This window comes from Dromaius novaehollandiae, chromosome 7 (genome assembly GCF_036370855.1).
Source record: "Dromaius novaehollandiae isolate bDroNov1 chromosome 7, bDroNov1.hap1, whole genome shotgun sequence".
In the NCBI taxonomy this organism is placed as follows: domain Eukaryota; kingdom Metazoa; phylum Chordata; class Aves; order Casuariiformes; family Dromaiidae; genus Dromaius; species Dromaius novaehollandiae.
The window spans coordinates 44,200,046-44,222,492 of NC_088104.1; the positions used below are offsets into that span (position 1 = coordinate 44,200,046).

Sequence of the window (22,447 nt, forward strand, 5' to 3'; positions counted from 1 at the left end):
TGGCACGTGCCAACTCTGGGCAAAGCCTGCAAAGTCTGAGAGACAGGAATTGGGAGGGAGAAAACATTCCTGCAGGTGGGCTGGGAAAGGTCATTAGCACCTGGAGGAGAGACTTCATTGTTAAAGAATAGCGCACTGAAACTGTCTAGAGGTAGCCGCTTAGCGCAACTTGTATGGAACTTGCTTGGCATGGGTGGCTGAATTTGCTGGGGCCTTGGGCCGCACTTAGATAAAATAATGAACTTTTCCTTAGTCCAGTAAGAAAAGGGCCTCGGAGCTGGTTCAAGCTGGGAGGGTGGGGAGGTTGCAGGCAGTCCGCGTTCCTGCGTCTCACACTGGGAAAGGGAGGGTGTCTGCAGGAATGCGTCTCGCACTCTGAGGGGGAGGGTGTCAAGGCTTTGGAGTGGGACCAGTGCAGGGCGTTGGGACCTTGGGGGACGGGGCCTTGGCTCGCTGCTGGGGCAGTGTTGATTGTTGTGGTTTGGAATCGCCTCCTCCTCAGGACCTTAAGGCACAACAGTAAGACCCAACAAAAACAGAGGTACAACCGTCATCAGAGACCGCAAAAAAACAAAAATAAGGAGAAAGACAGCTTACCTCAGAATGACGATGAGAGCCAATGAGGAGCAGGAGACCGCAGACCAAAAAATTACTATTGGTCTAACTACCACGTGAGGGGTGGGAAATGTAAGTTGAAAAAACTATAATTGCCCAGGATTTGAGGCACCCACCTCGAGCTGTAATTACTGCACGTGCGTCATTAAAATTTAATTATTTAATTTGTTTTGATTTGGCTGTGAAATTTTCTGCGGGAACCTAGGGTCGGGCCCTGTTATGGTGGCCGACAAGCCTAATTTCCATAACATTCATCCAGTTTGCTGGCAGAGCACTTCATAGCTATTGCAGCTGCACCTGCCCAGGCAGGCTGTCCCCAGGGCACCTGAGGGTGTTTGGCCCATGTGCTGGCAATGACAGGGTGGGGTCTTCCCCACTTCTTCCCCACCAGCCCAGCTGATAGGCTGCTGCCCTCGCTCACCCTTGCAGTTGTCCTCCAGCTTCTCCTCGCCCTAGCGCTTCATGTGCTGCCTGATGAGCCCTAGGCACACACACAGCCCCTCACAGATCTTGCTCCCCAGCCCACCCCAAGCAGCCCAGCTCCCCCCAGGCCCTGCCCACCTTACCAGGCGCCCTCCAAAGTGCCATGTTACCCAGCATCCCCTGCCCAGCCACACACTGCTGGTACAGGTTCAGCAAGCTGCCTCCTCCTCACCGTGCCTGCTGTGTCGCACAACAGGATGAGGCCTCTGAGCACCGGCCCTCACATCACCCAGCAGTCACTCCGCAGATACCTCACAAGATACCCACTGCCCATCCTGCCCTCATCGCTGGGCCAGTGCCCCCTCCACCAGGCCTGCTGGCGGTCCCCTCTCCCCTCATCTCCAGCGACTCCGCCAGTTCCCATTTGCAGAGCAAAAGCTCCTCCCGTAACAAGGCATTGGAGCTGGCTGCTGCGCAGAGGGTGCAGACGCAGGCCAGAAACCACAGCTTCTCGGCCCCTTCCTCATACCAGCAGCAGAGGGACAAAGAGAGCGCGTGAGAGGGCCAGGGGCAGGGCCAGCAGGACCAGAGCACTGCAGGGCCTGCAGCGACAGTGGGGCGCCTGCACGGGAGCAGCCCTCCACAGCCAGCAGCCCTCCGGGGGCTTCTGAGCGTGGCGCAGCCCGAGGGACCCCGAGGGACCCACCGGCAGAGGCGGGCACAGCCCCGAGGGAAATGGCGACACTCACCTCCCCTCGGCATATGAAGAAGGCGCCCACATACTGCAGGGCTTCCGCCTCCTCTCTGGAGAGCAGGCAGAGCTACAGGGCTGGCAGCGAGAGGAGAGGAGCCAGCCGAGCCCTCTGCCCCACCGCACGCCTGCGGCCACGCACACAGGCAGCCCTGGGCTGGGCACCTGCACCGGGACACGGACACCGCGGCTCCCTGGGCTCGCCAGGCCACTTGGTGGCAACGTTTGCGGCTGTAGCAGATTAACTTGGCTGCCTGTTTGGGGGCTTTGTAGAGAGGAGAGGCAGGCCAGGAGAGCAGCTGCTTCTGGCAGCTCTTTGCAAATGACATCCTTCCCCTGGCCACAGATGGCTTTTGCATTGGGCCGGGAGATGGGGGAAGAGAGCAGCGTCCAGGGATGAGGGCTGCGGCACCCAAGCTTTGTCGTAGCTTTCAGTTTCTTGCCGGAAGGGGGATCCCAGCAGACTATGCTGTGCTTTGCAATGAGGGGAGCTACTGGGCATCTTGGTGCACGGGAGGCCAACGTCACCGTAACTCTTTAGGGCCCCCTCTCGTTGCCTCGTGTTGTGGCTGTGAGTCTGTACAGCTGCTTGCGCTGAAACTTCAGCTCGCTTCGAAGGCATAATGCTAAACCTCCTGCAGCAATAACTGGCTTGTTGCCAGTAAATAGTCACCAGGGCTAGATAAGGCGTTTGCTTTTGGACCACGTTTCTGGCGTTTTTGCTTCTGAGTGCGGCATTCAAGCAGTTACGTGCTGTGGCTGGACAAATATCAAGGGCTGCAGGCTGCCGTGAATCAGCCTTGTGACACAAACTGCGCTTTGCCCCAGTCAGTTTGGCCAGGTTTGGTTTTGGCCCTGTGAGAAACTGCCGGCTGCCCCAGACACTGTCAGGTGTGACCCCGAGTCTGATCTGGTGCTGTCAGGTCTCACAGTCTCCACGCCGACGTTTCCCTGCGGGCTTTACTCTTCCCAGAGCAGCTCTTACTGCTCAGCCACCTGCGCCCCCCGAGTGGCAGTGCTCACAGGGGGGCAGCCGCTTGCTGATGGCGGACACCAGCCACTCTGGCTGCTGCTGCTTCTGGCCCCCCAAGTGGTGCTCAGGGGCTCCCGGGGGCTGCGGCCCTGCTCAGAGTTCAGGGCCCAGGGCCACGGGCTGGGGAGAGCAGGCAGCGGGGACCTTCTGCAGCCAAAGAGCCAAGAGCCCGCAGCGTGACTTTGCAGGCGGGAAGGCACATGGCTCCCCCTGCTCTCCCAGCGCAGCCGCCTCGCAAAGCACATGGACGGCAGTGCTCGCAGTGGCCCCTGCCATCTCTGGATGGCTGGAGCCTCTAATACGTGTGCTGAGCTCTGGGCCCTGCTGCGCTGGTGCCTGCATGGGCAAATCCTGCGGGGCCTACCAGAGCATCCCAGCAGCCTGCTAACTCCTGGGCTCAGCCACACCAGGGGAAGCCAGCGCCAGCGAGGGGCCAGCTCCGGGCCCTTCCTCATGCAGAAGAGGTCATGGCTTTGCAGGGCAGAACCCTGTCAAGACTGCTGCCATTCCTGACCCTGCTGTCAGGGGAAACGGGGTGCTTCTCTGACTGCTGGGAAGGGGGGTATGTTGTGGCTGCCCTAGACTGCTGGAGAGCGTGTGTGCCCTCCCCCTCCCAGGGTGACCCCGATTCCTTCAGGACCGGAGTTTTCTACCCATTCCTTTGCCCAAAGAAAAGACACTGAGCCGTGGTGAAGAGACAGGGCTGCTTCTTTGGGGAAAGCCCAGCAGAGGGGGGACTGGCAGCACAAGCCTGGGACGGGCTGGGCCTGAGGGCCGGAGCTGTCCTGCGGGCAGGGAGAGAGGCCAGGAACCCCCCGACTTCCCCGCACACTCAGGTGGCCGCTGCGGGCAGAGCAGCCTGGCATCAGGAGGCAGCCGAGCTCCAGCAGCAGACACAGTCACCGCGCAGAGGACAGTGCCACCGCTCCCACGCTCTCCTCAGGCGGTAGCACAGGCCTTGGTGGGTGCCTGGGGAGGGAGTCATCTTCCCTGGAGCTCTCAGGAGCAGGATGGTTTGCGTCGCCAGGCAACAGACGGACGGGCTGCTGTCCTCCTGCAAGCCTTGCAGGGCTGAGAGAGAAAGGAGCAGAGCAGAGATCAAGGCACTGTGTCTGCACAGACGCCAGGCATCCCCTGCTGACGCAGCCAGTCCCACCCAGCTCTTCCCACAGCCAGGAGGCAGCAGGAGCAAGAAAGGGACGAGGTGGGAGTTGCTGGCCAAGACCGTCCCAAAGGCTCCTGAAATCTTCTCTCTACTCTACCCACAGCGGCCCTGCTCTGCACGGGCAGCAGAGCCCTCCTCGCCTGGGGCAGGAGTGGCAGCTCCCTGCCCAGCATCTGTCTGCCTCCCACCAGCCCTGCCTGACACCCTGCTGCCCTCGCTCACCCGTGCAGATGTCCTCCAGCTTCTCCTTGCTCCGGCCCCTCAGGTGCTGCCCGACAAGCCCTAGGCACACACACACAGCCGCTCACAAATCCGGCTCCCCAGCCCACCCCCAGCAGCACAGCTGCCTCCAGGCCCTGCCAGCCTGGCCACGCTCCCTCCTCCCTTTTGCAGCGCTGACGCCAGGGCGCTCCGCACTGCGTGCCACCCAAGGGTCTTGCTGTGAGGGCACAGCAGGAGGCTCCCAGCAGCCCCACATGTGTGGGCAGAGATGGCAGAGGGTGACACAGCCCCTGGGCACCCAGGCCCTGCATCGGGCGCTGGGGGCTCCAGCAGACACAGCTGCAAGGCTGGTCCTTGCTGCCAGCGCAGCAGCCGGGGGGGCTGAGGCCGAGGTGTCCGGGGACAGAGAGGGACACCAGCGGTTGGGGCTCACCAGTGAACCTCACGGCTGCCTCTCGCAAGGACTCCTGTGGGCTCTCCAAGTATGTCAGGCTCTGGTGCAGGTACTCTTCTGCTCTTCTGGCCCTCACCAGCTGGAGAGAGCACAAGGGCACGGGCTTGGCACACCCCTCCCTCACCCAGCCAGGCAGTCCCTGCGCCCAGGACCGGCCTTGCCCTGCCAGGACGCTCATGGCTCCCACACACGAGCTGGGCAGTGCCGAGCTTCGGAGGGAGCAGAAGGCAGGCTGCTCCCCAGGCATGCTGAGGTGCCCTCCTGCTGCCAAGGCCCAGCTGGGCCAGGGGCTGCTTTAGCATCCCAGGGGGCAGCGAGGGCAGAGGAGCCTGGAGAAGAGCTCGCCAGGGCAGCGTGCTTGGAGAAGGGCAGCGTGAGTGCTGCTCCAGCCTGGCGGCTTTGGGTGCCAGCCAGGGCCAGGGGCACAGCTGCCTGCCCCACACACTGGGCATGGAGGGGGACAGGCCTTGCGCAGGCTGGCTCTGGGGGCTTTGGGGCCATCCTTACCAGGCACTCGCCGATCCTCCACGTCTGCGCTGTCTCAACCAGCTGCCTGAGCTGCTTCCACTTGAGGAACTTGGCAGCGCGAAGGAGGGCTTCCCGAGAGGCCTGCACAGCAGCAGAGACGGGGAGATGCCACCGCAGCCCAGGGGACAAGACCCTGCGTCCCCCTGCTCTTGGCAAGTCTCGGGGCCTTGCCTGGCCCACCATGGGAAGAGGCAGCAGCTGGGCACCGACTCTGCCACGGGGTTCAATACCCTGGGCAGAGACATGGGGCACCCACCACCTCAGGCACCTCGTCCTGCCGCGGCAGCACAACAGAGAGCCCCAAGAGCTGCTGAGCTGTAGCCAAGGCCAGGAGGAGGCTGAAGGGCTGCAGTCGCAGAGACGCCCAGGCAGGACTCGGCCACAACTACCTGCCACAGGCATTGCCCCTGCGGGTGCTCGGCTGCCCGGCCTGCGCCCTTGCCCAGACTTGTGCCCCCGCCCCAGAGCTGGGTAGCCGGGATGCAGGGCCCGGCCCCTGCCCTCACCGCACCTCCCTCCCTGGGGCTCTCCCCTCCCCAGGCTCGTGGGCTGGGGAACAAGTTGGCTCCCCAAACTCCTTGCAGGTGCTGCCTCCCTCTGCGCAGGCCAAGGGCACTGGGGGCACACGCTGAACGTGGGGAGCAGGGTGTCTCCTCCTGCAGTGCTCTTGCCTTAGGCAGCTGGGGCATGCCCCAGGCCAGACATCTCCAGGCCCCTGCTGGGGCAGGGCACGGTGGCAACAGGAATTGGGGGGCAAAGCCTGGCCTCGCACACCTGCAGGGCTAGCTGCGAAGCCCCTAGGCACTCCAGGGCTTAGACATTTGTGGCCACGGACTGCGGCGGAGCCCTGTGGGACTGGGGAAAGCAGGTCTGGGAAAGGCCCCTGCCCAGCTTCTCATTCCCTGCTTCGAGCCTTCTAGGGCCCTGGTTAGAAAGCCATACCTGGCGCACGCTGCAGCTCTCGTCCTCCATGTGGAAGAGCAGTGGCAGCAGGCTGCTGCGCACTTGCTTCTGCAGCTGCTGGTCTTTGGTGCCCAGCATAATCGCCAGCACATCTCTGAAGAGCCGCGTGGAGAGCACTCGCACCTGGACAGCGTCCTGGTGGGAAGGAAGAGGGGGCACCTCAGTGCTGGCTGCTCCAAGCCCACGGTCTCCCTCGCGCCCAGCCCTCCTGCCGGCGCTGCAGGGGCCGAGCACAACACGGAGCAGCCGAGGGCAGAGAGGGCACTGGCGCAACGCAGCCCCCCAGCCCAGGACACCGGCAGGGGCCCTGGCTCTCCCCCCAGCCTTACGGCATCAAAGAGCAGCAGCAGCTCCGCGGACAGCTGCGGAGCAATGCTGGCCACCGTCTCCTCGCCCGTGACGTGCACCACGTGTCGCAGCACCACCAGGGCCTTAGTGCTGATGTTGCTGTCCGCATCCCGCAGTTGCTCCATGATGAGTGGCAGCAGGAAGCGCATTTCTCTTACCTGTGTGAAACACCACTGCGTTTGCTGAAGAAGTAGTGGACTGCCCAGGCAAAAATGCCCGGTTTGTTAGACACCCGCTTCTCCTCTGGCTTCCCAGAAGCTGGCATGGCGGTTACTGCAGCAACCTGCTGCCAGGCAGGGCTTAGCGGCACAGCCATGGCAGTGTGGGGGACTGGGGGCGTAGGGAGGGAGGAGAGGGCAGCACCGGCTCCTCTCCACCTGACCACTCGCCCCCTTCTGTGTGTTCCCCAGCACCCTCACCCAGCCCCATGCTGCCTGCACAGCTTCACCCGCCTGTCCCCTGCTCACCGTCTGCGGCCTGTCGCACAGCAGGATGAGGCCTCTGAGCACCAGTCCACGTATCACCTGGCTGCCACGCTCCAGATACCTCGCAAGGAGCAGCAGGATATGAGCATTGTCTTCGCAAAGGTCCGGGCAATCCACAAGCTGAAACACATGTTGCAGGGAGACAGTGCCAGAGCCGGCAGGACTCCCTGCATCGTGCCGTGCCGGCTCCCACCAGCAGCTCAGGGCGAGGGCACCAGGCCCGCACAAAGCCTGGCCCCAAGGCAGCAGTGAGTGCGGAGGGCCCCCGGGGCTGCTCCTCCGCTCCTCTCCACCATCCACACAGCAGGCACCAAATCCACGTGGGCACAAGAGTTACCCCAGCGCGGATGGGCCAAGCCAAGGCTACAAGTCGCAGCGCACCCACTGCCCCAGCTCCACTCACTGCCGCGCCCACCCCCCAGCACGGGCACGGGAGAGCAGAGGGGTGAGAGGCACCCCAGAGGCAGCCCTGCCATCAGGCTCACCTCCACGAGGAAAGCCAGGATGGAGATCTCCTGGGAGGGCTCCTCCAGGCGGAGCAGCACTGCCAGCTGGCGCAGGAGGTAAACTCGCAGCCTTCTTGGGGTCTCCCTCATTTCCCTGGCAGAGGGAAGAAGGCACTGGTGGCCTGAGCAGCCCAGGCAAACCTCGGCCATGCCTTGGTCACAAGCGCTGAGGCTGCAGCCCCTTTCTTGGGGAGCTGGGCATCCCCACGGGCTCTGTGGGGCACCGCATCTGCAGGGGAGAAATGCTGGGGCAGAGCGGGCACAAGGGGCTCTCACCTGGCCAGCAAAGCCACTCCGCTGTGGTGGGTCTCAGCGCGGAGGAGCATGTCCCAGCCACCCTTCCTCGCCATGAGCAGCACCTGGCGCTCGTAGCCGGCACGGCAGAGCAGCGCTTTCATGGCCCGCACTGCGGCCCTGTGTGTGGAGCAAACACCAGGTCACACTGGCACCCCTGGCCCCGCCTATAGGTCCAGGGCAGAGACAACGGGGCTGGCATGGAGCACCTGACGGGGCTGGTGAGAGCAGACTCTTCCCCTCGGCATTCCCTCCAGCACATCTCAGCCTCCTCCGGCGTCAGTGCTGCGGTGACAGAAATCTGGAACAGCAGCGCCAGGAAGAGCTGGGGGAAAAATGCCTCCACCTGCGGTGGGCAGCGGGGCCACTGGAGGATCTCCTGCAGCGCCATGGTTGCCTGCAGAAAACACCCAGAGACAGCTCTCGCTGCGGAGGTGCCCTTGTTGCACGGCCCAGTCTTGGCAGCGATGCTTGGGCGCTGCCCTGGGCCACGGGGCAGTGAAGCAGTGCCTGGCCTGGCTGTGCAGCCAGGGCAAAGCCATGGGAGCTCCTGGGGCTCAGCTCCTCTTTCTGCCCTGGGCACAACAACCCTTTCTGCGCTGGTGGGAGGTCTCCCTGGGGGGGTGGGGGTGTGGCCCTCCATGCACAGGCCTGCCTGGGCTGTGCCTTGGTCCTGCCGGGCCCCTAAGTATGCCCCAGCCCCTAATCCTGCCCCTAACCCACGTTGCCAGCCCACCAAGCACAATGCAGAGACAGAGGAGGGCGGAGGGCCACCCACACAGGGCTCCCGCCTTGTGCACAGGGGGCTCCAGCGGTGAGCAGCAGCCCAGCGTGCTGGTGCGGCGGGGGAGAGCGAGGCTTCCTCCACAAACGCACGGTCAGGGGAGAGATGTCCATGTGGTCCCCATCCAAAGTCGACGCCTTGTGCACTGGCCAGTCCAACAGCACGTGAAACAGCTCTCCCAGCACCTTCTCCGCAGCCGCGGGCTTCGACGCCAGCACCCTCCACATGGCCGCGGCAGCGCTGCAGGCCCAGAGCGCCCTGTCAGCGGGTGCCGCAGCCGCAGCGCCGTGGCCTGGGCAGCCCCACAGGGCCTGGGCTGGCCGCCAGCCCTGCCGCTGCCTGCTGCCCGCTGCCCCGTGCCGGCAGCACCCAGCCGGCCCTGCCCCAGCAGGCACCACACCGCCAAGCTCAAGTCCCTTGTGGGGCAGGGAGGGAGCCAGGCGACCGGGCTCAGGGGCCCAAGGCATCCAGGCTTGCTCAGCTCTGGCTGCTGCAGCCCTGCCTGAGGCAGCGGGGCTGGCACACGGGGACACCGGGAGGGCCCAGCCCCTCAGCAGAGTGCTGAAAATCTCCCTGTCCCCCGCGGCCCACACGGGACGAGCTCTAAGGCCTGCGGGGCCCCAAGCACTAGAGGCAGCAGGGCCCGTACCTGTCGCAGGATGGGGAACAGCGCAGCAGGCTCACAACCACCTGCTCGGGGTACGCGCAGGCCAGCTTGAGAAGAGCCCTGTCCAGGCTGTGCCGCGCAGACTCCTCCGTGATGGACAGCACGCTTCTCCACAGGCACCTCACCATCTCTGGCAGCTGGAGGGCACACGGCTCCGAGTGGGGCTGCTGCCAGCCTGCAGCCAGTCGCCCAGCTCCCACCCAGAAGGGCCGCCCTTGCCACCGCTCTGCGCTGCCCCCGGAGGGTGTCGGGTGCCTGGCAGACATGGACTCGGGGAGACGGCGGGGGGGAGCAACCCCCGGAGGCCTCGAGCCCCGGCCGTGCCACCCACAGGCTACTTACGTGCTCCAAAAGGGAGGCGTCGTCTGTCACGAGCGCATCCAGCTCGTGAGCAGCCGCCTGCGCATCCTGGGTGCTGCAGGCTCCGATGCCCCTGATGGCTGCGAGGATGGCACTTGTCCTCACAGCGGGCTCGAGGTGTCCCCCAGACATCTACGGGAGAAAGGAGGGCAGCCCAGATAGATGCGGAGCACCCAGCGGTGCCCCCTTACTCAGCCGTTGGCAGCGCCTGGGGCGTGCGCACCTCGTGGGGCTGCAGCTCGCAGCTGCTCTCCGTAGGGACCCCACGGTCCTCCGCCTTCTCCTCCCAGGCCACCCTGGGGTGGCTGGGGGGTCTCTCCGCTATCCTAGGCGACGCGGCAAAGGCTCCGCGGGGCTGCCCAGGGGTGACAAGGAAAGACCTGGGTGCACTCAGGGGGCTCCTTCGCCAGCCCCACGCACTCCCGTCCTCTCCCGTCACCGTCCTCCCGGACACTGCGGGGGCTGAGGCCGTGTGGGTGCCTGGCAACGCCGCGGGGTGTCACAGGAGCCCAGTCACAAAGGGCCCCACTGTCACCCTAGTGACGCTTGTCACCGGCCCAGGGAGGGGCAGGGTGGGTCCCCTCCAGGGGCGCAGGGCCGGCTTGCCCCCCCGACATGGAACACCTCGGTTTGCCCTCGGGGTGCCCGGGGCCCCCATGGGGGGTCTGTTGCCCTCAGCGCCACTGCAATCCTTGCCTGGTCTCCCCCAACCGCTGCTCCCTGTCCCTGCCCTCCTCCTCCACCCCAATGAGCACAGGTTTTCAGACGAGGGTCTCCTCTCCAAAATGCAATCATTCTTTAACACCAGCAAATGTCCCGTTCCAATTCTGACACCCCGAAAACAGAGGGCTACCAAGCATGACCCATGAAGCTACTACCTTGGTTAGCATCCCAGGAAAGCACCAGGCAGCAGTTCCCAAATTAGCGCACGCAACTGCTTGCGTACAGCAAACGGTGAAACACTGACCTCCCCCCGCAGAGTCCCAGACATGGCCAGAGCAGAAACAGATTTTAAAAAAGCAATGAGACCCATTGATTTCTGCAAGTGGGCAGCAAGAATTGGGAGCGGGGAGTACCAGGGATACCTGCCCCACTCCTATACCCACTCCCTAAGGATTCAGGGACAGGATACTGGGATACAGAAATCATGCCGTCTACCCCGACTTAGACCTGTTTTTACCTAGGATGACGCTGTAAGACCCTGCAGGAACTCTGGAGTTCCCATTAAAAAACATCTGCTGCAACACCAATATGGAGCACCAGTTTTAATTAAATTTGATTAAACCTCTCAAATCCCATCAGCTAGCAGTCATTGTAACACACAGTGAATAAAGACAGTAGGTAGCGGTTGTCAAAGCAGCCCAAAGAGGGATTTTTTTTTTCCTATCTAACTTTATGCAGCTTTATTAAAAATAATAATACCTAAAGTGTCCTTTTTTAGAAAAATGCTGCTTGGTGGGTTGTTTGTCTTTAACAGGCTGAATTTGGTTTCAGGATGATGTGAAGGAATTGTAAGCTTCTGCCAATCAGTAGTAGCAGTTAGCATGTACCCCCAAACATGTTGCAAAGGAAAGCAAAAGGTTCAATCCGGCTTCTTACCGGGAATATCTATGTTAGCGTATCTGAGCTTGTAAAATCTGTGCAAAATCTTTGGACAGTTGAAACACAAGTTTTTCAGACAAGGGTCTCCTCTCCAAAATGCAATCATTCTTTAACACCAACAGGTGTCCCGTTCCAATTCTGACACCCTGAAAACAGAGGGCAAAAAAAGAAACAATAGCAAGTAATTTTTTTTAATGGGAAAACTGAGTTGTGACTTGTTAGGGCATGAGGATGGTGTGCTTCGTGGCCTTCCAACCCCTAGTTTTACAGAGGACCAACGTATGCCAATTTCCTCCTCCCCTTCCCCCCGTTCTTTTCACCCTCTAGAAATAATTGGTGAGTTAAAAGCAGGGCAAACATTCCCAGCTAGATAAGAACCAAGGTGTTTTCAGCAATCAGGATAAATTCTGAAAAATGTACTGGGCCACCCATTTAGGCTTTTCACACTGGCAGCAGGTATCAACAAGTCCCAGAAAGTATTAAACACTTTCTTATGAGAGATCTGGCATTTTTATGTTAATTTTCAGAGAAGTTGGTGATGGCAGATGTCTCAATTATAAGGCACTTCTGGGCTGATTTTTCTGCTTTACAATTAGGGAATAGTAATTGCACCCAGGAGCAATGTGGTGCCAGGACTCTATAAAACCGTCGGAGCAGTAAGGGGATGCAAAGCCCACCCTGTTCATGGCAAGATGTTGGCAAATACAGCTGGACTGCTCCGAGTCCAAAAACTCACATCCATTTAGCATAATCCTGACCAGGGAGACAGCAGGCCTGGATGCAATAAGCCCCAAATAACCACATCCATGACCAAGGCTGCAGAGCTGAGTCTGGGACTGACTGAGCACCGTCAGCCACCTTCTGCCTCCAGGAGATGCCTGGAGCTGAGAACTGAGAAATCAGAAGTGTTTTGGACACGGGGCTCCTGTCCCTGAAAATTCAAAATGAGTTAAAACCCTGGTCTGCCGATCGGGGCAATGGTAAAACACAGTGGAAAGAACCTGGAGGGAGTGGCCTGGCTCCCGGGAAGTTATCCAGCAAACCCTGGGAAAAATTATCCAGCAACCCCAGGAAAAAGAAAATCAAGCAAAATTTAGCCCGGCGGAAGAAGAGCAACCTGTTTCCCATTTTTAAATTTGCAATATTTAAACTTTGGGCACGCACTCTGGAGCCCATCAGGTGCTGCAGCACACCTCAGCTTGCTTTAACTATGGCTCTTGTCCTCCAGCTGCAGAGCTCAAAGCGTCATCCACTCCCTGGGGAAGCTCGGCAAGTGATGTGCAGCCCGGTGAGAGGCCAGCGCGGTACCTGCAGGCATCTTGATAGCTTGGGGCAGGGGGCCAAGCCACATCAAGGCAAGCAGTGCCAGGGATGACAAACTAGAAGTGCCAAGGCTGGATTTAAGACAAGACCCAGGCGTCCTGGCTGCCGCATTGACACCCAAGCCACCAGGAACAAGCAGCTGGGTCTCTCGTTACAGCCCCCAGCCCAGCCTGGCCATTCCCCACAGGTCCCAGGGTATCCACAGCTATTTTTTAGTTGATGTTTTCTGCAACGCCCCTCGGAGCAGAGCTCCCCAACACCCGGCCATCAGGGCTGAGCTGCAAGCAGACGGGGAGCGAGGCTTCTGCGGCTGGAGCAGTCCTGCTCCACTTTCCCCCTCGCTCCTGGCTAGCGCCCAGAGCTGGATGACTGTTTTTTTCCTTCTCACCCCTTATAAAATTCCTCTCTGTTCGCCTCCCTGAGCGGTCGTCCCTTGCCACCCCACCACCGGCCCCTGCAAAGCAGCCACTGGGCAAGCAGTGGAAGAAGCCCGGCAGGGAGCAGCTCCCAGGCCCACAGCAAAGGCGGGTGCAGAAAGGAGCTGGGAGTTTTGCCTCCTTGCACCACATCTATTAAGGCAAATCCACTGTGAGCATCTCCCAATGATACCAAAGGTGGTGAAAAAATTCAAATGACACTGGAGATTTTGCTTCTATCCCCTCTCTGCTGAACTACACTGATCTCATGAGACCCACAGTGGCAGCGCTGTGTTTTGGGTGGATTTGCTATATATACATATTTTTTTTCATGTAGGTTGAGACAGAACAAAGTGCTGGCACAGGCTGTGATTACTTTGGGAGCTTAAACACCCATTTTTACTGCGAGTCCCTCGTCCTGCAGCAGTAGGACACAAAGGAAGGGCCAGACCCCAACAGCACCATGATAGGGACCAGGATGACACACAGCAGAAGTGCCTCTCTGCTGGGGACTGCTCAGTCACCTGTGAGCACCAGACCCCCTCCTCTCTTCTCTACTAAGCCAGGACAGTCTCCCTGCAAAAAAAAAAAAAAAAAAAAAAAAAAAAAAAAAAAAATCACAGCCCTAGAAGGGTGTGAGCAGTAAGCAAGGAGGAAAAAGTGAACATTTACTGAATTTTTGTTTATAAATGAAAGGCAAGATGACAAACCTGCACACAATAGTCCTTTTTTCCTTTTCTTTTTTCCTAACAAGGCATGATGGTCCCTGGAGGTACGAGAGACTGAGCCACTGGCGCTAGGAGCCATCAGCTCTTTCTTGAGCTCTGCTGCTTACTTTGGCTTTCCCTATATAGAAATGAGAAATTATCAGTCACAAAGTAACTCTAAGGTGGGGACGTTTGTGACTTCTTGGCGCAGGGGGGAAGGATGAAGAAGTATAGTTGATATTCAGAAAGCTTCAGAACTGCAGCATGGTGTAAAGTCACTGGCACATGGTAGTTGAAGGACAGATGGGCGAAGCCAGCTTTCCCAGCTTGCAGGTCGCCTGGCCTTTGAGTCATGACCCCTTAGAGCACCTCGCAGTTGGTCTTTAACTGCTCCAAGGTTGTCAGGTCAACTGCCAGAAGTCACATCACAGCTCAGCCAGGAACCTGCTATCAGACACCTGAAGAAAATGAGCTGAGAGCCAAGAGTAAGTGTCCTTAAGCCATGGGAGCATCTGCAATAGCTTTAAAACATTAACTGACACCATCAGTATCAAAACCCCATTACAATGGCCTGTTTCTGAGGCATAGGAAACAGCTTTCATACTCTGTTTAGGAATCACAATGTCTTGTACTCCACAAAGAAACCAGTTCAGGTTTAGAGCTCGACACATTGTGTCTGCTTGTGGCAAGGAAAGAGCCAGGTTGCTGGAGAAGCCCCCTGCCCTTGATCCAAAAAGTAACAAGTCCAACTTCCTAACTTTTGATAGAAATCCAGCTTCCCAGCTGCTTACAGATAACCTTTTTAAATTGACCAGGACCCTTTTGGAAACCAGTTTAAGCACAACTGGAACAGCTGCACGAACAGCAAAAGCTGCAAACTAACTCCACCTGCATGGAAACAAAAAAAGTATGAAGAAAGTTTTACTTAAATATCAAACTTCTGGATCTCGCCAGTGACTTTTTTGGTCTTTGTCTCTCTTGTCTATCTTGATATCATCGTGTATGTGATATCCAGGGGATAAGAAAGTGCTATTAAATCCTTCTTTAAGAGCAGAGTAGAAACTAAGTCCAAATCCCCATGGGTATTTAGGGACCCAAATGACCTCTGAAACCTTTGAGAATAAGGCACTTCTGTGTCTTGAGCTCTGCCCAAGGAAAGCAGGTGAGGCTGCCCAGGTAGATCTGCTCAAAAGCCAGATTTGACATCATGTCTCCTGGCATGCCTCACCTCACCCCCCCTTACTGCCTCCCACTCAGAAACAGGACGAAACCGAAGTTCAGGCTGAAACCCCGAACTAACAGGTTTGGTTTAGCTTTAAAGAGAAGCCATTTGCTGCCTAGTATCTCTGCTTTATCTGCTCTAATGACACTCATTAGCTTTTAGCCCAGGACTCTGCCTCTGCATAACAAAGGAAACATTTTCCTACCCCAAAGCTGAAGGAAAGTTCCTGGAATTCCAAGGCAGGAAGGAAAATAAACGCCATTCAATAGTTTAGGGTCCTGCCTTGCAACTTTTACAATCGTAATTTTGTCCCGTGAAAGACCAAGATGTTCTCAAGCCAAAGACCTAGGTGGAAACCAAGCTGCCACCTCCTCTCAGGATGCACAACCCCCTAACACCTGAATCCGTTCAGCTGCAGCTGGATGAAAGCTTGTGAAACACCACTCCCTGCTTGTGATCTCATGCAAAGATGAGAACAAGATCATCCGTACAGGGCATAAATGCAGCGAGAGAGCTCTGGTATCCAACATCACAGATCTTTGCCCCTTTACTAACTAAAGGGTTGGTAAGGAAAACAGGATCACAGCGATAAAACAGCATCTTCTTTGCAGCACTCCTAGGGACATCACGGTGCTGTGAGCATTAGGTAACTGCATACCATCGGGGGGGGGGTGGGGGCGGGGAAATCAAACCCTTGCAATATATTGAAAGGACACTGGTTTTACCAAGTTCTTTTACAATGACTTAAAAATACCTTCCTGTTTCTGATGGAGACCACTGAGGTGCTTTAAATGCACAGTATTATCACAGAGAGGTTTAAAGGAGCCCAGAATTTGAAAAGGCAAAGGAGGCTGTCAAAACAGCCTAAGTTGCATTTGCTTGAATAAGCTTTTCAATTTAACAAGGACAAGAGGATGGAGCAGATTTTTAGGAAGCCCGGGGACCACACCAAACAGCAAGGGATATACAGAAGAGCATAGGAGGCTGGAAAAAACAGACCGGTGACCCAAACCAGGCTACAGGCTGTTCCTGGACAAGCTCCCCGCTGCCTGGGATGTGCATGGGGGCAGGCCAAGAGAAGACCAGCAAACAGCTACATACCACATGCAACACCATTAGTAATTTATTAATCGGCCACTCAGCACGACTTCCAGCTCTGATGACAAAAAGGAAATGTCCCAGGCACACAGCTGCCCAGGGGCATCCCTCCCCTCCCCGTGACGGAGGGTGCCAGAAGGCACAAAACAGCCTCCAGCGCAACTCATCCATGCTAGAAAACTAGCGTGCCTGGCTGGAGACCAGGGGACCAGGCTGTGCCTCTAACACTGACCACCTCAGTGCTTTCTGCCTTGTTTTTTGTGTCCGGTTTTTCAAAGTGGGAACGATGCTGGCAACCTCACCCGTGAGGCTCTGGGAAGCCAGGTGCCACTGGCTGGGGGGCAGAAGAGCAGAAAAACAGGTGAAGCACTCCTCTTTCCTAACCAGCGGAGAGGGGACAGATGCTCTTCCCCTCCCAGTGACGGCTCCAGAGCAGAGAGCACTTTGAAGGCAGTTGTTGGTGCTCACACAGCGGAGGCTGGTTCAGCAGGGCATGTAGAGCACCCCATCACAATGCTGGGCACAGGGAAAGCCCAAAATCCCAGGCTCTTGCTGCAGACAGCCAACCTGAGAGAGCCAGGACAGCACAAGGGGAAGATAAAAACAGCTTTGCTCTACCAAGGATGAGAGATCAAGTCTGTCTAGATGTCTAATACAATATAGCTGGGCAGCTTTCTCTTCTCAGGTCACCAGTTTGATCCAAAAAGTCACCCTGCTGCATGTCCTGTGGGGGAGGATATACCCAGACAGAGGCTTTTAAAAAGCTGATTCTTAGAAAAGGGTCAACAGAAAGCAAACGGGGACCCAGTGGCACCATGCTGGCACTCTCCTCCCTGGGAGATGCACTGGTCCAGGGCTGTGGTAAGACCAGCGTTGAGATCTTGCTTGAAATAGTCCTGTGCCCCCACGTGGCAGGCGATAGCAGAGACAATTTGGAGGCCACAGTGTCTGCAGTGGCCCAGGCTCAGGCAGACCAGGCCTCCTCTGGGGCTTTCCCTGCCCCAGAGGAGGATCTGGGCTGCAGCTGCCCAGCGAGAGGGCTGTTGGGATGCAGCCGGGAGAAACGCCCCAGTGTCCAGATGGGGAAGACGTTGCAGTAGGAGGTGTAGCTGATGGCGCACAACTTGTTGAACACTCCAGCAATGTTCTCCTGAGAGAGAAAAACAGCAAGGCGGTATGGGTGAGAGGGGACCCACTGCATCCCTCTCATCCACGCTCCTCAGTGTAGCATCGCCCTCTCTGGAAGCACTTCCCTCTACCCCACGTGAGCCTTGGGCTGCCGCCTCAGTACCACAAGCAGCCGGTTGTGCACAGCTGCACAGTGCCCAGGACAGCTGCAACACCAGAGGAACCCCTTGGAGAGACAAGAATGGATCTACATACCTGAGGCCAGTCCCCGTTGGGCAGCTGTTTATCGATCAACACTTTGATGCCCCTTTCCAGCACACTAATATCAGGGTACCTGCAAAGCACAGAGATGTAAACACTCCCAAATCTGGACCATCCATGTACCTCCATCCACGCGCTTAGGGAACTCAGCCATCTCCAGGATCCCCATGCTTGTCCCCGGCATGCTGAGTGCTTTGGGAAGACCCCTTATGACCCTAGCACACCAGACATAAAGAATATGGCAAAACTGTCCCAGGCCAGGGGCTTGCGGTTGCGACCCAGACTCCTGCTTTGCACGGGCCCCCCTTCCCCCAGGCATCAAGAGCCCCACCAGCCTGTGGACCACAGCTCCAGCCAGTCCCTCACCGCAGCAGGCTTGTGACCGACAGCATCTTTCAGGAAATGTCATACGGCACACGGCCGGGCCCAGGGCCCGTGCCAGCTCTTCCCTATAACTTGGCCTGCGTTTCCTATCTCACTATGTGCTCAGGGCCACACGGTGTCTGAAGAGGCGAGAGCTGCTCCTACCTGACAGCCATGAGTCCCAGCAGGGCCCAGCACGTATTGTGGATCTGCAAAGCGGCACTCTGCACGTACACGTGCTGCTCGCACGACTCAAAGTCTTCTCCCCAGCCACCATCTGCCATCCGCTTGGAGAGCAGGAACTGGCAGGCCCGGGCCACTTCTCTGCACGCAGCCCTGCAAAGATGGGGCAGAGAATCAGATGGGGCTGGGGGCCGAGGAGAGTTTGCACCCACGTGCCCCAGTCAGCTGGGAGCCAGGCTCTACCATGCCCATAGTGTGGGGCTGCCCAAGAGTTTCAGGCTCTGGCAGCAAGTGCCCTGGTCATATCACAGGCATAAGATTTGGGAGGAGGAGCTCTTGGGCCAGCCAGGGGATCAGCTCAGCCCCACCACGTGGTCCTGCCCCTGCCCAAGAGAGAGGGGCACGGGAAGCATACTGCCCCTCACTCACCCATCGCGGTATGTGTGCTGCATACAGGCAAATGCCTCCAGGCCAAACCAGGTGCCGTAGGTGAAACAAACCCCCCAGCTCCTAGGAGGGAAGGGAGAGCAGTAGTGTCAGGTTTGCACAGCCCAAGGGAGATGCAGGCTGCAACGCTGCTGGGGTCAGAGCAAGTGCAGAGCTGCACAGAGGCACCGACCCTGCAGCCGGTGTTTGCTAGGGCACAACCACATCCAGCCCCACCAGGACTGCTCCCAGCTTGCTCAGGAGGCAGCAGCCACTCAGGAACCAGAGGAGCTGGAGCCACCCCAGCCCTCAAGGATTGCCCAGGCCTCGTGCAGCGTGCGAGGTGCCTGCTCCATCTGGGCTGGAGGGAAAGGACAGGAGAGCAAAGCACACAGCAGCTGAAGGGGGGGAGAACTGGCCCCTGCTTGCCTTTCCCACACATCCTGCCAGCCACGAGCACTTGCCACCACGGTCCCTCTCATACTGGGGCTGCCGGGGAAAAGCCAGGCCCCAGGAGCACTGCTTACTCTTCCCACGACCCATCGGCTCGCTGCGTCCTCCGACAGAAGTCCAGGCCCTTCTGCAGAGTCTCTCTGGTCGGGAGAAAGACGCCTGCTTCAAAAGCAGCCCAAGCTCAGTGGCTGCCTATGCAGCCATCAGTCCCTCCGAGGATTTGGTGGGCCCTTGCGAGAAGCAAGACAGCAGACAGGCAGCCTCACAGTCCCCATGGGATCTCACAGGAAAATCACGCACCACTTGGATGCTTTTCTGCCACGAGCTGGCACACAACAGGAAACCCAGCCAGCAAATGGTGGCAAGATGGAGGCAACCGCTAAGTGAAGAGACAGGCAGCTTCTTCACCAGGTCCCCCCTGCCTCATGCCATGAAGACAAATGGCCTGCGCCCCGCTCCTTGAGCCAGGCTAGGCCCCAGCCTCTTACAGGGAGCTCTGGTTTGGAGACGTCAGCAGCATCCCAGCCTTGAAGGTGCCAAGGGCAGCTCCATGCCAACACAGAGGGCCCTGACAAGGCTCAGCAGGGCCCGTCTCAGCTGGGGCCATGGCAGGCAGCATGGGTCACTGCAGCCTGTTTTCCCCCTGCCCCACTCTCCTCTCAGCGTCTCACCTCATCTCTGGGGCCCTGTGCTCAGGGAAGACCTCGTGGAAGTGTCTGAGCGCCTGCATGACGGCCGACGTGCACTCCACGTAGGTGTAGTCGATCATGATGTCACCTGCCGGGGGCAGGAGGACAGCAATGCAACAGCCCCTGGGCCAGGCAGCTCTCCCCGCAGCACGCTGCCGACCCCTTCCCTGGCCCCAGCGCACGCTCATCCCGCAGAGGGACCTGGGGCCAAGCCAGGCACCCACTGGGCACGGCAGGGCCAGCCCCTTTGCAGCGGGCGGGACAACCCGCCCCACACAGCTCCCCTTACCAAACACCTCCGAGGGGTTCAGCAGCTCCAGTAAGCGACCTCCTCGCTTGGTTTCATAGGTGCCAAAGCCTCCATCGGAGTTTCTCATGCTCAGCAACTGCCCGGACAAGCAGAGAGTGGGGACCCAACTGGCCCACAGGCAGCGCCACCCCAGTCCACCCCCGAGCCAGGTGTGAGGACAGAGTCAAGCCCACAAGCCCACAGGGCTGGCAAATAACTCACATCCCAACCCACAGCCATAGGCACACCCAAGCTGGACCATCACTCCAGAGACTTGTATCACAGTAAATATGGTGTCAGCATCGCTATTAGCAGGCCACAGGCCTTGTACCAGCTTATGCGATACCAGGCCTAGCAACTCATCAGGCCTTGCCTTCTCCTGTTTTAGCTCAGTTTAGCTGGCTGCATTTCCCACAGCCCCAGTTGTTGCAGCACTTACCACATTCACGGCGTCAAAGAGGCGCTCAGAGGGGACGGGCTTGGTTAGGAAGGGGCACTTCTCCTGCAGCAGCATCACTGACTTCAGCCCCTCTGCCGTGCAGACAGCCACGATCCAGCCGCAGTCCCGGGTGCTGAAGGGGAAGCCACCCTGGGGAAGGGTCAGGAGGGCTCAGCAGCTTCCCCCAGACTTGCTCTCCCCTTGCACAGAGGAAATCGCTGCCCCTCAGTCCCATCCCCTCTGCCCAAATTGCTGCCCCAAGCACCCATCCCACAGCAGCCAGCTCCAGCTCTGCTACCTTGTTCATATGGCAATAATATTTCTGGTAGTCGGCTGGGTTCTCCGGCATCTGCAGAGAACAAGAGCAACAGTGAGGGCAGGCAGAAGATCTCTTCAGAGGAAAACAGAGGTATTAAATAGGGCGGTAAGAAGACTCAGAGTCTGCGCAGCCAGCACAACAGAGACACCGCCAACCGGCTCTGCTCGCCTGGCTGAACCTGAGGAACTCATGGGCGTTTTGGAGGCAGGACGTGAATTCCGGGACCTTCTGGGATTCTGCCTGGAAATGGAGGTACACAGTCAGCACGGAGCTGCGGCCGACACGCACATCCCTCGGTTAGAAGAGGATGTGCTGGGATCTCGCTGACCTGCTGGTCTAGGTGCAATCAACTCCTGCCCTTCCTATAGCCCTTCCCATAGGTTTGCATTTGTACTTCACTCAGATCCATCTGACTGTTTCCACTAGCAGCTTCTGCAGCTGGAGCTGGACCAGCCCTTGTTGCTGGGGCTGGAGAGAGGCATTTGCCTGGCCAGGGCCCACATGGCCGGGGAGTAACAGGTCAACAGCTCTGAGCAGCAGTGTGTCCACCCAGCCCTGGTGTGCAATGTGATGCCAGGATCCACACAGCAGAGCTCTGAGGGGATGTGCAGTAGGAGCCAGCAGTATTTGGGGATGGCCCAGGAGAGGCCACTCGCCTGAGGAAGCACACAGCCCTGAAGGGAGCATTACCTCCAGAAAGGCTTGAACGGCAAAGGCAGTATCCCAGAGCTGGGATCCATTTGTCCCCTGGAAGAGAGAGAGCAGGCAGGGAGAGGCAGCTGCCTGTGGCAGGAGGGCAGCCTGCCCCGGCTCTCTGGGGCAGCACCTCCCTCCTGCATTACCCCCGCGAGCTCCCTCCACCTTGCGTCTCAGCTTCGGGGTGTGCAGCACCACAGCTGATGCGCAGGCGCAGAGGGGACAGACACAGCAGCACAGGGATGGCAAGGGGACAGGAAAGGAGACAGCCAGCACGGCCTGTGCCAGGCACAGCCAGGACAGGACAGGCAGCCAGGGATGAGGAGCAGAGGGAGGCAACAGCCAGGAGAGAAGCACGGCAGTGTCCACATGCAGCATCTGAGCAGAGGGGCAGGGGCAGCTGGGGTGGGGGTGGGGGGTCTCTCTGCCATCCTGAGGGATGGACACCCCACCCCCCGCCATCACTCCCAGCCACTGGCCTCATCCACCCTGGGATCCACATCTGGGATGAGGTGCGAAGGGAACTAGCCCCAAAAGGAAACATCTCCTCCACTGGGCACCCACCCTGCGGGCTGCTTCAACACCTCTGCCAGCCACCCCCTGGGGAGCACGGCCAAACCCAGGGGTCCCTGGGGCACCCGGGAGCTCAGAGAGAGCTGTGCTCCCACGCTGTGCAATCTCACAGCCTTTCCCGTGGGGAAGCTCTGTAAGGGCAGTGGCTCCTACTAATCAGACTTCTCACACAAGCTACAGTTTACCCCGGTGAATTTGGCCAGGTTCGTTTCTAGCCCCGTGAGAAACTGCCACAGGCTCCAGAGGCCGTCTGATACTGTCAGGTCACACAGTCTCTGTTACTCTGTTTCAATACAGCTCTAGCCTTACAAGATGTATTTCTTAAACAGTAAGACTTGAAAGTCAGAATTACTCCTTGATCCATGGGCTGCAGAATGGGTGTTGTCTTAGCAGGCAGGAAAACAACACTAATCTCACTGTACATCTCCACGAGAGCTTTGGGGTGACCAGATGCATTGTCAGTGAGCAGTAATATTTTGAAAGGAATCCTTTTTTCTGAGCAGCAGGTGTCAACAGTCAGCTTAAAATATTCAGTAAACCATGCTGGAAATGGATGTGCTGTCATCCAGGCTTTGGCGTTCCATTTATAGAGCACAGGCAGAGTAGATTTAGCATAATTCTTAAGGGCCCTCGGATTTGTGGAATGGAAAAGGAGCATTGGC

The 22,447-nt window shown here is 58.4% G+C and overlaps 2 protein-coding genes and 1 long non-coding RNA gene across 3 annotated transcripts; all 3 read right to left on the minus strand.

Moving 5' to 3' along the window:
* Nucleotides 1–2,777: 2,777 nt before the first annotated feature.
* On the minus strand, nucleotides 2,778–6,651 carry LOC135328949 (maestro heat-like repeat-containing protein family member 7). Its single transcript, XM_064515526.1, has 7 exons — nucleotides 6,484–6,651; nucleotides 6,134–6,289; nucleotides 5,171–5,272; nucleotides 4,643–4,742; nucleotides 4,210–4,269; nucleotides 3,780–3,893; nucleotides 2,778–2,911 (listed from the first exon to the last, which is right to left on the minus strand). The coding sequence occupies exons 1-7, from the start codon at nucleotides 6,649–6,651 to the stop codon at nucleotides 2,778–2,780; spliced, it is 834 nt and encodes a 277-aa protein (XP_064371596.1).
* Nucleotides 6,652–11,325: 4,674 nt separating this feature from the next.
* LOC135328923 (uncharacterized) lies at nucleotides 11,326–16,734 on the minus strand. Its single transcript, XR_010390071.1, has 3 exons — nucleotides 13,650–16,734; nucleotides 13,464–13,515; nucleotides 11,326–11,346 (listed from the first exon to the last, which is right to left on the minus strand). It is a non-coding gene; the product is annotated as an uncharacterized LOC135328923 (long non-coding RNA).
* Nucleotides 16,735–16,847: 113 nt separating this feature from the next.
* LOC135328922 (lanosterol synthase-like) lies at nucleotides 16,848–21,689 on the minus strand. Its single transcript, XM_064515423.1, has 10 exons — nucleotides 21,207–21,689; nucleotides 20,496–20,546; nucleotides 20,198–20,347; nucleotides 19,759–19,855; nucleotides 19,452–19,557; nucleotides 18,855–18,920; nucleotides 18,331–18,411; nucleotides 17,884–18,054; nucleotides 17,350–17,428; nucleotides 16,848–17,116 (listed from the first exon to the last, which is right to left on the minus strand). Exons 1-10 carry the CDS (start codon nucleotides 21,672–21,674, stop codon nucleotides 16,931–16,933), a joined length of 1,455 nt encoding a protein of 484 aa, XP_064371493.1. The 5' UTR covers nucleotides 21,675–21,689; the 3' UTR covers nucleotides 16,848–16,930.
* Nucleotides 21,690–22,447: the final 758 nt, after the last annotated feature.